Raw genomic sequence first — 16173 nt, 5'->3', positions numbered from 1 at the left:
ATGCAACAAAATTTCGCCACTGTTAAATCCATGGATTTAAGTTTTACAGAGAGTTAATCTCCAAGTAGGTTTCAATCATGAGTATAATCTGAGGAGGATTAAATTCGCGACAGCTTGGCAGAAAACAGTTTTTGTTTTGAACAGTAAACGCATTCAACATCGCTGGGTTATACTTATATAGCAACATTATAGTACTCTGATCTATCTTTTCTTTCAACACGTCAATTGCAGACACTTTATTAAATTGAAATGTTTCATATCAAACCAATTCATGGACAACGATAAAAAAAAATAAAAAAATGTTTCATACATCAAAACTGAAACAATGGTTTCTATGGCAATCTTCTCAGCCAAATATTTTATTTGAATAATTACAGCCTATGCTCTCCCCATACAAAACCACTGCTGCTTAAAGTTTAATTTCTTTTAGCATAATGGTTAATTGTATCAGAAAACTTCTCAATATAAAAGTCAGACTTTGCTACATGTGTTATATTACAACCTTCTTTAAATAATAAGAGCAGACTATGTTAATTTCATGATAAACAAAATTCCCCCAAAAAATTTTACACACATAATGTATCCAGAATATTTCACCAACTTTTCATAGAAACTCAAAGCCATCATACTCACTAAATATCTTCTCCATCAATCTTCCTTCTATCATCAATTAACATATTTATTGAGTAAAAGCTTCACATCTTTGTAATGTATTCCAAATTATATATTAAATTATTCAAAAATATACATTAACTATTTATATTTGTTGTTGTTCTACATTAAGTTCTAACATACAATGTATGCCATTCTACTGTCTATTATTATTTTCACATTACACTCGCACCAGTCATTAAAAAAAAACAATTAAAAAATATGTACTAGTATTCATGTGTAGTTGTGCAAGCAATAATTTCCTTACTGATCAGAAAATATACTCAGTGGAATCCACGTTTTTTATGTGTGACAAAGTACCTTTTTTTCTCTTGTAATTTTAAGTTTTTTTGTTGAATTTTGGGTTTATAAAATATGAGGTGCATGCTATGAAGATCCTAGCAGGTCAGTTCAGCAATATAACATGACACCAATATACAAACTACCGGTACCATGACTGAAGTCACTGGTAGCATAGTGGTTGTTGCATCAGACTCGTGATCGGTGGACCCAAGTTCAAATCCTACCTTAGGCTGAACAACAAAAAGTGTTGGCGTGTCACAGACTCAATGGGAAGGCCCATTCCACTGGCCGAGATTTATTCACCAACGAATGTGAATTGAATGTCCACAAGTGCTTGTGTGTTCATGATGGCATGATAGTGCATTAAGTTGCCATTTGATAGAGAGATGTAGCCCCAAACACGATTTCTGTGGCAAAAATGCAACATGTACAATTACAACAAATTTGCTTCAAGAAAGCAATGTCACAGTTGCATTATGTCATATTACTTTATATCTCATGACAGTCTTGAGTAATAATTTCTATTATCGCAGTAATCTGATTGGTCTTTGCAAGCAGTTTCAATTTTGTTTATCATCCTTTCAACCCTATAGTGTAGCTCTGTAATTCCATAAATGTCACCAGTGCATCATGGGAAATTTGAATGGCCCGCCCAATGTTTACTGTTTATCCCAGATACTAATATCCTACATACATGTATACTAATGTATGCATCGACATTGACAGCCATTTTGAAGACTTGCATGTTGACTTTGAAGTTATATTCTATAAATATTCTAGACAAGATACATCATCACAAAGTACAATTTGCATACTGAAATCTGGTTGCCATCTTTTGTTGCATAAACTCTAAGCTGTAGTTTTACTCATACACATACATTCTTTTTTTCCTGAATTCGCTTCTGTATTCTCCAAGATTGTGTTCATGTTAGCATGACACACTGGATTAATATGCGGCTTTTAGTCTTCAATTATACATATGACATTTTCAGGTCTCTGCTCCTTTAATTCAGTGATCAACTCATTCTGTCCTATCTGTGCACGCTTTTGCCTTAGCTTATTCAGTAGCACTTCCACTCCAGCTACGGTGTATCCTTGAACGCGGGACACGATTGACGTGTTCACAGCACCAAACTTATCACTCCTTGTAGCATGCTGGCAACTTGGACAGATGTTTTTACATGACAAGATGTGGCAATTTTTACTGCGCCATCGCCGGGCAGAATTCATCCCATTTAATCGGTTCCCCCAAACTTCAACTTTGCATAATGCTTCGCAAGAGACATTGCATTTGATGTCTCCAATACATGGATTGCCATTTGCGACAAGGTCAAATACTGCCTTCAACGTACCAATTTTGACGCAGCCAGGATTCCATGGTACGTTAGCCTTCAACAGGGGTGCAGATGCCACCCCGACCTTGGCCTCGCCATGGATGAAGCTACCTGATTTTGTAAAAGTCACCTCTCTCAAAATTCTGGCACCATTCACCAGAAGGTCTATTCGACTATCTAGCATCACCCAAGTTATTCTGATTTCGACATCTGATGGAACTTTTATCCATCCGGGAGGCGAGTAGTTCTTAACATCTTCCCAAGACAATTTGTCAACGACTGCCATATTCGCTGACGGTATACGCTTGATGTTGTAATATTTTTTCAGTCTTCGGTTCCTACCTGGTAGACGAATTCGTTTTCCATACACCCCGTCTCTTGACCATAGCGTATTGATGGCGTATCCAAAATTCACTCTAGTTGATCTCACGTTAGTACACTTATGTTCACACATGTAATGCTCTAACATCTCGTCAATTGTCACGGTCGACCCCCGACATAGGGTGTAGTTTTGTAGAATCCTGTAGGTTACAAAAATGGTAAAAAAAAAAAAAACGAGTTATTAATTAACTAGGGTAAATGTATGAATAAATTATTAGAACTTGTCCCAAGAAAACCAAGGAAGTTTAGTATAAACAATATTGATATTAACTAATTGTGTATACAATTACAATCTGAACTATGATTAACCTATTGAGTATTGAAAAGTCCCCCCCCCCCCTCCCGAAATTCATCATTATATGTACATGTACCATGGAGACAGTTTCAGATATTACGTTTAGGTTTTCAGCGATTTTTATCAAGATTTCAGGTGAGAAAAAGCAGACTATACAAAATCAATTTTGTAGTATGCTCTCAAAGTGTTAAAGTTGGTTTACAGATGAAAGGCAGTACTTCTGCTATAATCAGAGAGAAAATTCTAAATGTCTTCCAAAATCTTTGCGATGTTCAGCAAGTGGTAAGCAGACATAGAGACTAATAAATAATTTTCAGTTTTTGTGAGATTCCTTACTCATAATTGTGTTATTTTGTAGCCGTAACTATTAGCTAAAAATTTTCATTCTTGCACACATTGACCTGGAACGAACTTGTGTATGCAATGTATGCAAATGAGGTAACCAATGAAACCACACAAAGAATTTAACACTGTACATCTGTGGCAGACAGATTAAGACTATCCTAACATATACTTGCATATTTAGCCAAGTATTTAGCACTGTGCTCACACGATCTCTTGAATTCATTTGCATATACCCGGCGTTACCCGCACAATGGTTCTTAGAATGTAGACATTTTTATTTGAACACAAGAAAGGCACGATGAAACATTGTCTGTGACATGCAACTATCAGAGTCGGGCGCTTAACTTTATATTTCTGTACTTTTTATTTTTTGGATAAGCTAATCCCTGATGTCACAGATGGTGTGGTAATCCTGTAAAAGCACATGTATTCAATTAATCCCAAATCGACTGAATGGTATCAAGGCTTACAATAATCTGTTGTCTGTCACCTCATGTACCTTGAAATTCCTGTTTGGTAACTGCAAAACTGAAGAGGGTTTTAAAGGGGTAGATATCACACCTTGGGATTGTTACATAACACCACTGTGTAATATGTTAATTTTTTCACATTTTAAACTGTGTAAAACAAGATTAGACTTAAAGTGGCAGTTTTGAAACACACATTCACATTTTTTGTAAACAAATTGACATTTTATTCAACAGATGCTACGCGACAGCTGTGACGTTTGAATATTTAAAATTGAGAATCGTAAGAAAATAATTTCATTCATGGGGGTAGCCTCAAAATTATCTGTTAGCTCATAAACTTCCTAACAGTATTTATGGTGTAGTATTGGAGCTTATACCAACTGAATGTGCCATATAGGTCATATTTTTGTAGCCAAAATAACTGATGCACTTCTTAAATTTTATTCCCGTGGCGGAGCTACATCACAGAACATTCTATGTTGCTAAGATGCACGCCCCTATACCATGCAGGGGTTTTTCTAGAAATAAACTGCAAGAGGGAGCACTGCAATTCAGCGGCGTCACCTAGTGGGGGAGATAGAGTTCTCTCTACCAGGGTGTGGAGTTTTTGATAATTTTTATGTTAAAACTCAGACTAGTAATACAACAGACTCGCAACGCGGTGTTTTCTTTTGAAGTAATGCGTGTCACGTTTGTTTAGGTTATCAGTTCTTATCGTACCGAGTAAACGTTGCTGAGCAACAACATTTTCATTATATTTCACAAAATAACGCGAGATCTATTCATAATACAATCAACTATCGCGATGCATCGCGAGACATAAAGACAGGAAGTGGCATAGACGACAGCAGTTGACAGTGAAACTTCGAAAATGGCATTTACGGAAAAATTTGCCGAATCTGAGGACGATAATTACGAGTGGGAAGCTATTTTAGGAGAACATTTTGACGAAGATAATGACAATTTTTCTGTAGAACTTTGCAACCCCTGATCGATCTCGTGTTTTTTATTTCCTGAAATTAAGAATAAGAAGAAATATACTGGGCTATTTTTATACAAAACTATGACAGAAGTCAAACAAAATCAGTGAAACTCGAAAATAGCAACAATACTGAAACACAATAGAAAATTGAAACAGTCACTGAACAACGCGCAAATCGCGTACTATGAAGTCGAACGCGACAAAAATAACACACCTCCAGTTTTTACCGTTACCAGATCACGAGAGAGAATTAGTATGTACATGACACTAGCTATCTGATGTTTCGGCATCCCGGAACACGAAAACAAAACGGGTAACACACAAAGAGGTATGATCGTTCAAAACGCAGCGATATGCTCTCTCCGAAAAAATATTGGAAACCTTCCGCAACAGCGAGAAATATCGTTTCAAAGTTGCTCATTATATATTCAAAAACTATTTGAGGTAAACACTAACACATTCAGTTACTTGTAACTCCCCTGATTCTTGGTCGATTCTTAAAATTCTTACACAGCTGCAAAGGTCAAAATGTCCAGAACGCATCTACCGTTTTTAAAAAATATCCGGATCCGTTTTACGCAGAAATACGCAATTTCCGAAGAAGCACGAAGTGTGCAGAATATCCAGTGTTCGGTAAACTTCGACTGTGTCTATGCCAATGCTGCAGAGCGTGGCACACGTAGCATATACAATTAATCCGATTAACACCTTAAACAATAGGCGTCGCGAGTCTGTTGTATTACTAGTCTGAGGTTAAAATGGAGCATTCTATGGCTTCCTTGAGACCAAAATTACTATCAGACAGGTCACAGTTGAAGACTGTGGCCACATGTTATCCCTGGTCAATCAGAATTTTATGGTTGCCAGAGGATCTGCTCCCCAGGGTAAGAGGGCGCATGGCCATGACATGAGGGCGCTGCGCCCCTGTTCCCTTGTTTCATAAAATTCCTGCCATGTATTTCTATGGGCTCTGCGTGAGCTGCTGTGGAACACCAGTTGAAGACCTGGTGAAAACAACTGAAGTCAAGGAAACAGCACAGACTCAATTATGAAACAACTCTGTACAACAAAATGTTGCACATGCAGAGGCAATCTTGTTACACTGTTCAAGAGAGTGTCAACAACTAGCCCAAAGTACAGTTTTTTGACAGTTTTCTACCTCTGTTTTTATCAGTAGTGGTTACCAGGCGATGAAAATACTCCAAAGATTGAAAGAATAAACCATGTTGTTTTTAAATTTAATCTTTGCTATAACTTATTTCATTCAAAATTGGAATGCCAAAAATATCAAAATATCAACCCACCAGTGTCAGATGCGAAGTTAAAAAAAAAAAAAAAATGTTTGAACTTATAGATGCACTAGAAAATCGTTTCAAGTGCTTCACAGCAGGATTAACTTCATGTGCAAATTGCATGAATAATTCAGATCAGAATCAATGTGCATTGGAAAACATTTCAAAAGCAATAGCATGTCAAATATGAACACAAAAATCAAACATCACATAATCCAAAACAACAATCAATGTTTGGTCATGCTGAAAGCCATTGAAATCTGTACACATTAGTATATTATAATAACTTCCATATTTGTGCATATTCAGGCATCAAATATTTCACATAAAAGTTCCAACCTACTGTGAAATACTTCATTTTAGCTAGAATTAATTTTCGCTGAAAAGACTTTTTTGAGTGTTTTCAGTATGCAGTTTATTTTCACTGATTTTTTGATGAGTTAACTTTGAAATATAGGGAAAAATACATTCGCTGGATTTTATATATCTGTTTCACTGTCACATGTAAAAAAAGCCAAAAATAAAATATTTTACCCTAATATATTTTAGGACAAACGATAACTCTGTTTATGTTTGCAATGACATTCATTGTCAATGTGTTAAAGTTATTTTAATTATAGTTTCTGTATCTGAAGCAGTTACTGGAAACAAAACATTTGGTCATAATAAGCATTCAGGGATGGCATATTTTATACGGCAAGAGTTCCTTTTGTACCCCCCATCCCTAACCCTAACACTCACTCCCAGTTACCCAATTCATTTGTAAATGCCCCTTCTAGATAACTATAGATGTCCTTAGGAGGAGAATGTACAATTAAATGGGGAGTGCTGGAGGGTAGGGGTAGGGTTAGGATTAGAGATGGGGGGTAAAAAAGGAACTCTTTCCTTTTACACAAATTTTGAGTTGAGTGTAATATTTGCACCTCAGTTTATATACTGGTAAGATAAGTTAATTTTAGCAGACCATATACATATAAACATGGAGACCAATTACTACCCCCTCCCTCCCCCATCATCACCACTAAAAAAAATCACAACGACGCACACACAGAAAATATTGATTGCAGCTTCTATGACGCGATTTGCCATTCTTCGATTGCTAAGTTACCGGAAAATTTATGAATACCATAAATTCATACTTTTGAATATCGTACAGTGTCGAGCACGCCGAGACCGACAGCATTGCAGTGTGGCTATGCCACTATGCTGCACGCCTAATAGACGAATACAGCTAAATCTAATATTGATCATAATATAATTGATTTCTAAAGGGCATGGAATTCGATTATAATGAACAAAACAAAGGTGTGCATTGATTTGAAGCCTTGGGGTCATCACAGTCACTCTGGTGTGGGGTCATGTTGTTCATGGCACGATTGATCGTTGGGGGATGTAAAACGATTTGTTATGGGGAAACTTGCATCTCGTCGACTTCACACTTACCACTCTTTGATCTCCTGCTGCATGTTGTGCTCCTCGACGAATTAGGAATCACAGACGACAGATGCAACTGAATACCACAACAAAGGCCAAGTGGTCGTGGAACAGCAATTTCGACAATGCACCAGTGGGTCAGCAACGTTCCTTTGTCGGAGAGCACTTCCGGAGTCAAGTGTCACCGTTAGAGGCGCACTAGTCAAACAAACTTTTGTATCGATGATGGCTCGGGCCTAATGTTATTGTGTATCCTAAACATTCAAACGCCACCTATTACGTTTATACACAATATTTAATAATAAGAACAGATTAATATTAGGAACGACCGACTGTTGACAGTTTAAAGTACGCCTTCCATCCACAGTCACTTGGGGCTGAAAATTAATAAATACTATTTTTTTTTTTAAATCATCTGCTATACGTATATATATATATATATATATAAACGCTTATCTATAGACCACTCTCCCGGGAGTACTGATACTGGGGTGCAAAAATACTCCTGCTTTGTCATGGCGGAAAATACCAGCATGTCAGTTTGTTGATAGTCGATAGAAGAGAATTTTATTTTTGTGACGTCGATTGGTATACCCAGAAGCACAACATCACGCGTGCATGTTTACGTTACACCCCAAAACGGCATGCGCGCATGCGAAATGCCGTATCTTCGACTTCCGGGAAAGTCGTCTATATACGTATAAAAAAAAATAGTATTTATAAATGTTCAGCCCCCAAGTAGCTGTGCTTCCATCCCTTCCACCCATAACATGTTTTGATGCATGTTTGCACTCTCCCAACAGAGGGCAGAATACGGCGCCCCTCTCAATGTACATCCCGAATCCGCCCCTGTAAACACCCCCCTCCACGTACTGGAGCGATTATCTGTATGTATGTATAACACAAGAAAAAAATACTGTAACACCAGGAACTCTTATATGGCTTCAAAATGACATGTATAGGTGATAGAAGGCAATGTCGTGTTTGGCTGTACAATAGTAATATGCTAGTAATATTCACGTCTACAAAAAACGGTACGGAACGGCCTTTTTGTCACTCATATACGTCATAGAATATCTCTGTCACTAGAGGGCGCAATGTGTAGGCAACTTTTACGTGTACTCATTGCATAACGATACATGTATACTATAAATTCAATTTACACAATATAATTTCACATAATAATAACAACAGGGGTTCAATTCCCGTTATATGTAGTGGCTTTTTATTTACTCAGTGAATCAATAACAACAGCGCCACTAATAGTGCAGCACGTCAAAACGATTGATATTAAACAAATTCTCAATGTTCTCTGTATTCACAACACTGAATCTGAATAACCAAGATGTTCTAAGGAACTTTGTTAAAATACAAATCAAAAGACGAAAGTTAAAATACATGCTATGTATTATAATAAGTATAATAGAGTTATTAACCTCGGCTGAGGCCGATATCAAGAATTATCGTCCCAAAGGGGCTGTTATTGACCGAACCCACAAATAATCAACGAGACTTTAAGCGAGGGAGGACTGTGACCGAGTCAAAGCGCAAATATTCTGAGTAAAAATCAAATTATCCCTAGTGGAGAAATGCATTCGAAAGTGCATTCCATACTTTTATCGTCTGCAACAATCTAAGTGTCCCGGGTGTTATTGCATCAGAGGGCAGTAACAGAAAAACGCTGGTGGGAGAGATCAATATTTATCAAACGATCATGTGACCGTTTTTGATCAATCACATTGACTGCCTCATACTTGGGGGATAGTAATACGGTTTATAAGGGACATGTTAGCTTGCAACGCTTATGGTGCAGCCCAAAACGCAACTCTCGAAAAGAAATGGACAACTTCAGAAACAGAAAATTAGTCGGACGTCGTGACAATGCAGTGTCACCTTCGTTGGAATATATCGTGCGACGCATGCGCACACTGACGCTTATGAACGTACAGAGGTGCTCCCATAGACGTTTGGAAACTTGAATGGGAGCATGGTTTATTTAAACAATAGGTTAATATATTTGTATATACACTATAATTTGTTTAATTGTTCAGTAAATGGCTGAATCTTCTTAAACATTTGCCATTCCTGCTTATTTTTTTCAGCCACATGCTACAGATATTAGTGTTGTATCTCGGAAGGTGGAATTGGATTCTTTCATATGGCAGCTGTAAAAAAAAACACAATTAATTTATTTTATTTCATTTATATAAAAAAACAATCCAACAAACATTTGACAAAAGAGGAATAAACAGCAACTTGAGCACCGTATTTAAAAAAAAATCCTCTCCCATTCTCATAACCAAGGAGTTCAACTTCAACGTGATAACTATATTTTGTGTGTCATATCATAATAGCAAATTCAAAACAATATTTTGCATTAATATAACAACAGAATATTAAAAGACATGCAAGAGAAGAGAAATCAAACTAAGAACCTGGTAGCAGCCATTCAAAAAACAAACAAACAAACAAGAGGCATCAATGACTACTACTGACGAAGCGAGAACATCGCGGGCATAAATTATCACGTGCTCAAAGTGGTTGAACTTTCTCTATTCAATCATTAATAATACATAGATTGACGCCATCAATTATGACCAGCAAACTGGCGAAAAAAGTCACCGGAAACAGTGTGGGCCATCATGATGTTCGAAACAAAATAGAATATAGAAGAAATAAGATAACTTCCACACAAGGTTCCTGGTGTGTATAACATTATGGTGTGAGCGCCCTCAGTGTCAACGTTCATACTGAGCTTTTTCATATATAAATATTTGTAGAACTAATAGAAACGCTGAGAGCGTGTCAATCATAATAAATTAGACAACATTACTCACCGTGCCAAGAACGAGTTCCGTATCTCCTTGACTAATAAGTATATAATGCAGGATTTTTTGCTCCATGCTTATGGTAACACATCACACATAACATTTTAATATTTAAAAACATAGATAAATAAAATTGTATTACATTTCAAAATACAGCGATACCGTTGCATCACACAACATAATTCTACTCACTGTCGATACATTTGAATTCCATAGTGAACAGTCACGTGAATATTTTGCCAACGCTTTAAAGGGTGGTGGTCGTCGCGCTGCGCATGTGCGACATTTTTGATGATACGAGTAAACATTGTTGCACTATTTACCACCGGTGACTCCTTCAATACCTACAAATCTCCTAAAAAAATACCTAATTAAAGCTTGGTAACTTCTAAGTTTGTACTCGTTGATCTGCGCAACAGTCAAAGTCGCCATCTTTGTTTATATTAGACCCATATATCTCGCGCATGCGTGGCGCGACGACTACCGCCCTTTAAAACCAATTTTACAATTATATACTAGCATGAATAGGCGATTCATTCTTGTTAGTTTTTCTTGTTGAAATGGGGCATGCGTGGACCCTGTTATGTGAAAAGGAGTCTCAGGTTCAATACCTGAATTTCAAGTGGTTCTTCAGCTCCCGAGAGCGACTGGGTTCTTTGTATTTATGTTGGCGATCGTCGTTGTGTCTGCGGAAGTACTATGGGGGATTGCATGATGGGAGTGATAAGTTTTTTGATCAGTAAAATTTTAGAAAAGGGAAAACTGGAGTGCCTGTAAAATGAAGGTTGGTTTTAAATATCGTGAAATCGGGTTGAAATAATGAAAGGAAATTTAACTGGTATGAAAGGACAGTAAAATTAGCCAGAATGCAAGGTCAGTCTCCGGGGGTCAAAATACGTCACGGTCATATTACATCCACCATGGCGGCTGCAAAGTGTCAATAACTATGGATGCGGTATTAGCCGTGATTTGCAGTTTGCGTGAATGACCGGGGGGGGGGATACATGCAGATTCTGTGCTTCAGTAACAGTATTTGCCGTGTTTTTTTTTTGCAATGGAAATTAATACAAAAAATGCTACTAAATTCATGTCCTTCTGGTAAAAAAAAAACAAAACCTTCGGACGTTTATCTTGTACAACACTTGTAGAGACATTGTTTTTGAACGTGTCCAAAAGTGAAGATACGCCATTGAGCATAATCCGTTAAGTAGAATGGACAGCATTTTTAAACCTCCTGCTGCAGACCATGTTACAATATTAGGGTCAGTTTTATACAAGCTTGTCCGTCGTGGCCCAACATTATTACTGAAATTTGTGGACCGACAAAAGGTTTACCATCACATTAACGACTTACATGTTACTGTCAGGAAGGTTCAATGTCGTGTTCGTATTTGGACAATGTGAAAGAGCGGTTTATTGTCAAAATATACTAGTATTTATGGGTGCTTGTTTGCGTATTGAAACTATCCTAAATTTGACCTATGCACATCCGTTTCGTGTGTTAAAAGGACATTGCGATGTTTTCATGGAATTGTTAAATCTTGGTATCATTCCCGACTGTCACCAAATTGTAAGTTTTGACGACTCGTATGCGATTGTAAGATTATATTTCACGTATACTCGAAGTGAATCTCAGCACTGTGCTTTTTAGAAACGTCATGGTTCACAGATTTTCAGTTTTCATTGTTCTTAAACCATTTTAAGTTATGAATGTGTACATGACAGCTTTCCGCAAACGGATACGTGTGAGTATGTTTCATGGATTAATAGGCCACTTCTTTGCCTAAATTCTAACTATGTATTTGGAAATGCCACTTGCTGTTTATCATTCATATTTCGATATACCACGATGTCTCGATTGCGTATCTGGTAATTCTAACGAATATTGCAAAATTTGTCCAGCATTGCTTCTACAAGTTATTTAAGTTAACTCCCACATTGTCTTTCACAGTGTTGCTACGTATTCAATCTATTTCCAGCGCGCGTGGTCGGCGCCTTTGATTACGTTTATTTGGTATTTTTATTCTCGAAATGTATCACTGCTGCGTTAGTTTTGTCATTTCTCGCAGCTGAAAGTCCAAGCTGACGTTGTTCTGGCTGTGATGCAGATATATTTTAAATTACAGAGAGTTAACACTACAATACATTTCCCTTTACATCCCCTCCATTACACAACAGTCTTTGTGTTGAGGCAGTTATGGTTCACAACCATAACCAATTCTCTTCTTATAACCTTAAAATTATGGCGGCATTCCCACCGACACACCCCATAGAACACGCACTGCCGTGACAGCGGTCGTCACGCAACGCGTTTAATTACCGTGTAAACAAACGAAGTAATTTACGTGTATTACGGGACACATATGAATTTTACATGCTTAAAACCTTGAATTTATGACCACGTACTCATCAGACACACCCCACTAAACACGTAGACTTCTACCGTGACGGCGGTCGTCGCGCAGCGCGTTTAATTATCGTGTAAACAAACATTTACGTGCATTACACATTGATTGTAAACGTCGCACGAGGCACAAATAAAAGCACGGCACATTACGACGGTCATTGCATTTCAAACTCCAAAACATTTAAAATAATGAATAAATAAATAAATATTAAATAAATAAATAAATAAATAAATAATGGTGTACCTGGTTTTTAATCAGGTACAGTGTCGCGCAGCGCGTGTTCGAATTTAATTGTAAACAAACAATGTATTTGACACCATTGTACACGTTGCCATGAATCCAACCCGTAGCGTTTTAAAATAACTTAGTGAACAGCATAAACAGGTGATCGTCCAGAAATGAACCAGATTTATCGTTAAAATTTCACTGACAAATCTAAGGCTTGGTTATTCTGGTATGGTAAAGAATGAAACAGTTTTTTTTAATCTTTTCATGTTATTTTTCAATTTATTCATGGTAAAGATGTTTAACACTTCGAGTTATAGTATGGCAAATTGTCAGGGACTTTCTAGTCTTTCGTTTATCAGTCCCGCGATGTAATACTATGATCACATGGTCTTGTAGTATACGTATCACCGGGTGGAACAGCGCTGGTGACTGACGTGTTATTGATTAGAAGCGACTATGACGTGTTGATAATTTCTTATCTGATACACGCTTTGTTGGTCACAGGTAACTGCCCCCGTTATCATTTTGTTCCACTTGTCACTCATTTAATAAATATTTTAACATACCGATGATATACCTCGAGGCCGATACCCCTTCCAAACACTGATAAGATGGTATTGTTGTCATTTGTTAGCGTGGTACAGGCCGTTCCCCCCATCTTAAACGGCGATTTTCAATTTTCGAATGTCGCTTTTAGTTGATTTCCGAACAGGAATTGAGATATGTATGCTCAAAGAATGAACTCTGACGATGTTTGGAGGTTAAGCTCTAGATGCTGAGTGTTTACCTATTTCTTTACTTATTTGCGACTTTGCCACAAGTGGGTGACACTGTTCTGTGTATACTGTGTGTTTGGTGCACTAAAGAAAAAAAGAGATCGTTCAAAATAACGGATAACGCGACTTACGTCTATCACCAAACACTTGACAATGATAAATAGTTCAATTACCATCAATTACCTTTTTCTATAAAAGTAAAGTACCCAATCGAATACGTTGTTTAAAGGGCGGCAGTCGTCGTGCCGCGTCCTGTTCGATATGGGCTCATGGCGACGTATACAACGCGTGTAAAATACATTGTATATTTAGATGAAATTCGAACACGCGCTGCGCGACAACCATCGCGTTTTAACACCAAAACAGATTCGAGATTCATTCACAAACGAATGCAACTTTGGGGAAACTTTGGTTCCGACTTGCAATTGCTTGTATTCGACCGGGCCTGGTTATGAGCCTGGTTGACGCCAAAATAGCATATTGTCAATACGAGAGAAAGTTGTTGACTCAAGGAACAGCAATGGTCAAGGAAATAGTACGACAATCATCACTATGAAGCAGAAACTTTTTTCAATGTGGTGATAGTCGCAAATCAACAAGAACTTGCCACCAGTGTTGTATGTAAATTAAACACGTATCAAATGTTTGTTAATAATCTAAAATTGTTCCTCTTAGAATCCGATCCAATTAAAAATAGATAATACTGCGTAAAATAAAAAGTTGATGACTTGTGACCATAATTTTAAATGTAAAGAGAGGGTTTTCGTCGTAAAAATCTAGATTTAAATGATTTTCGATATACATCTTGCTGATTTAGGTGAAGATATTCAACTTGTGTCCGTTGTTTTTAAAAACCTGATTTTTAATTATTAATCTATCTAACGTCATTGTGCTAATTGGAGTTGTTGTATCGAAAATCACGGCGATTGAGTGTAATTTATAAACTCGTTTGCTACAGTACCCACCACTGTGATATATCCGGAGAGTATTATTTTTTTTTTGATAACATATTGTTTACACTGAATGCCTTATCTGTTACATTTCCGACATTTTGAAGTAGGTTTAAAGGCAGGTTTTCAATCATCAAGTTTAATATATTAGTACAGAATGTGTTATCTTAAAAACATGTGGATATACCATTTATAATTCGATAAATAACTTGATATTACAATAAGATTAATTTAGCCAATAATAATTTTACCGAAAATCGTCCAAAAAATGACCAGTCTTCAAATATGTTATTAAGACATCCGGGTATGTGTTATACATTGAGTATAAAAACGTTACATCTTCGAATATATGCATACAATTACAGTACCACCAGTCGGACTTGTGATTGTCTATCATTAGAACGTAGCTGTTATTTGGTAAATACATAATTATTTAAGCAATTATTAATGTCGGTCATTTAGACACATAAGTTGGCACATGTATACCTCATTATCTAACTAAACATAATACGAACAATGAACACGTATCAACTCACAAGACGGGCACATACGGTTTACATCTGGGTGTACGTAAGTTATTCAAACCTCGTTTTAAATTGTTTTTTCTACATCACGTCGTTCAGAGATGCCAGTGCGATTATGAAAATGAATGCCACGACGATAACGTGGAACTTTTAACATCCCAGGTTTGATTGATTTTGTTGGAAATGTACATATTGCTATCATATGCGACTTATCGAGCACACATGAAGTCATTTTCCATTGACTGATAATATGCACAATTTCGCATATAAATAGTAGCGCGCATGCGTGGACAAGGGAAATATGCCTGCGGGGTCGTAGTAGCCACCGATATTGATCTACGGTGAGAACTTTGAAATTTGTACATTTGTACAATAGGGCTCATTTACCAGGGAGCTTATGTATAAAACAGGTCAGTCCCTTATATATATATATATATATCAGTGTAAAATATAGGAAAAAGAGGTCTATTCGCTGAATTTGATTTTCACTGAATCCTTCCTTCAGCGAAAATAGCGAAAATCAATTTCAATCGAAAATAAAGTATTCTACAGTAAGCCGTGCTAGCTGTCCAGAACATTGCAGCTGGTCGACAACTACTCAGGAATTGGTATATGGAAATGTCATGATGAAAGGCAAACTGGATGGTAAAACTTGTCAACAATAATAACAAATAAGCACCGGCCTACTCCTCCCACCCCACTATGAATTAAATGGCTGTTTATAAGGCGAATTTTGATGGTTTCATTTTTTTTATGGATAACAATTTTAATTTTAAACTTGTATCCACTCGTGAGGAGTCCAGCATACTCAGCAACCACAGGTGTTTATTTTACAAAGAAAATTGTACCCTTTTTTCATTAGATTTACTGATATATATATATTGCAACACCGGTGGGCATCTATTGGGACTAGTGGGGTATTATCTAACTAATGTCAAACAATATTTGTGACAAGCTAGTCCCAAATCGCAC

At 37.0% G+C, this 16173-nt stretch overlaps 1 protein-coding gene across 1 annotated transcript; it reads right to left on the bottom strand.

The window, feature by feature from the left end:
- Window positions 1–206: 206 nt before the first annotated feature.
- LOC144363060 (uncharacterized) lies at window positions 207–7629 on the bottom strand. Its single transcript, XM_078014001.2, has 2 exons — window positions 7497–7629; window positions 207–2809 (listed from the first exon to the last, which is right to left on the bottom strand). Exons 1-2 carry the CDS (start codon window positions 7517–7519, stop codon window positions 1915–1917), a joined length of 918 nt encoding a protein of 305 aa, XP_077870127.1. The 5' UTR covers window positions 7520–7629; the 3' UTR covers window positions 207–1914.
- Window positions 7630–16173: the final 8544 nt, after the last annotated feature.

This window comes from Saccoglossus kowalevskii, chromosome 11 (genome assembly GCF_978046115.1).
Source record: "Saccoglossus kowalevskii chromosome 11, keSacKowa6.1, whole genome shotgun sequence".
Lineage (NCBI taxonomy): Eukaryota > Metazoa > Hemichordata > Enteropneusta > Harrimaniidae > Saccoglossus > Saccoglossus kowalevskii.
This window is presented reverse-complemented; position numbering and strand designations above follow the sequence as displayed.

What these genes read in the sequence shown, in the direction of transcription:
- LOC144363060 (XM_078014001.2), bottom strand. Translation starts at nt 7,519, where the DNA reads ATGCAGCAGGAGATCAAAGAGTG. An exon ending in CAGCAGGAGATCAAAGAGTG is followed by an intron (nt 2,810 to 7,496) that starts GTAAGTGTGAAG and finishes TGTAACCTACAG; the next exon opens with GATTCTACAAAACTACACCC.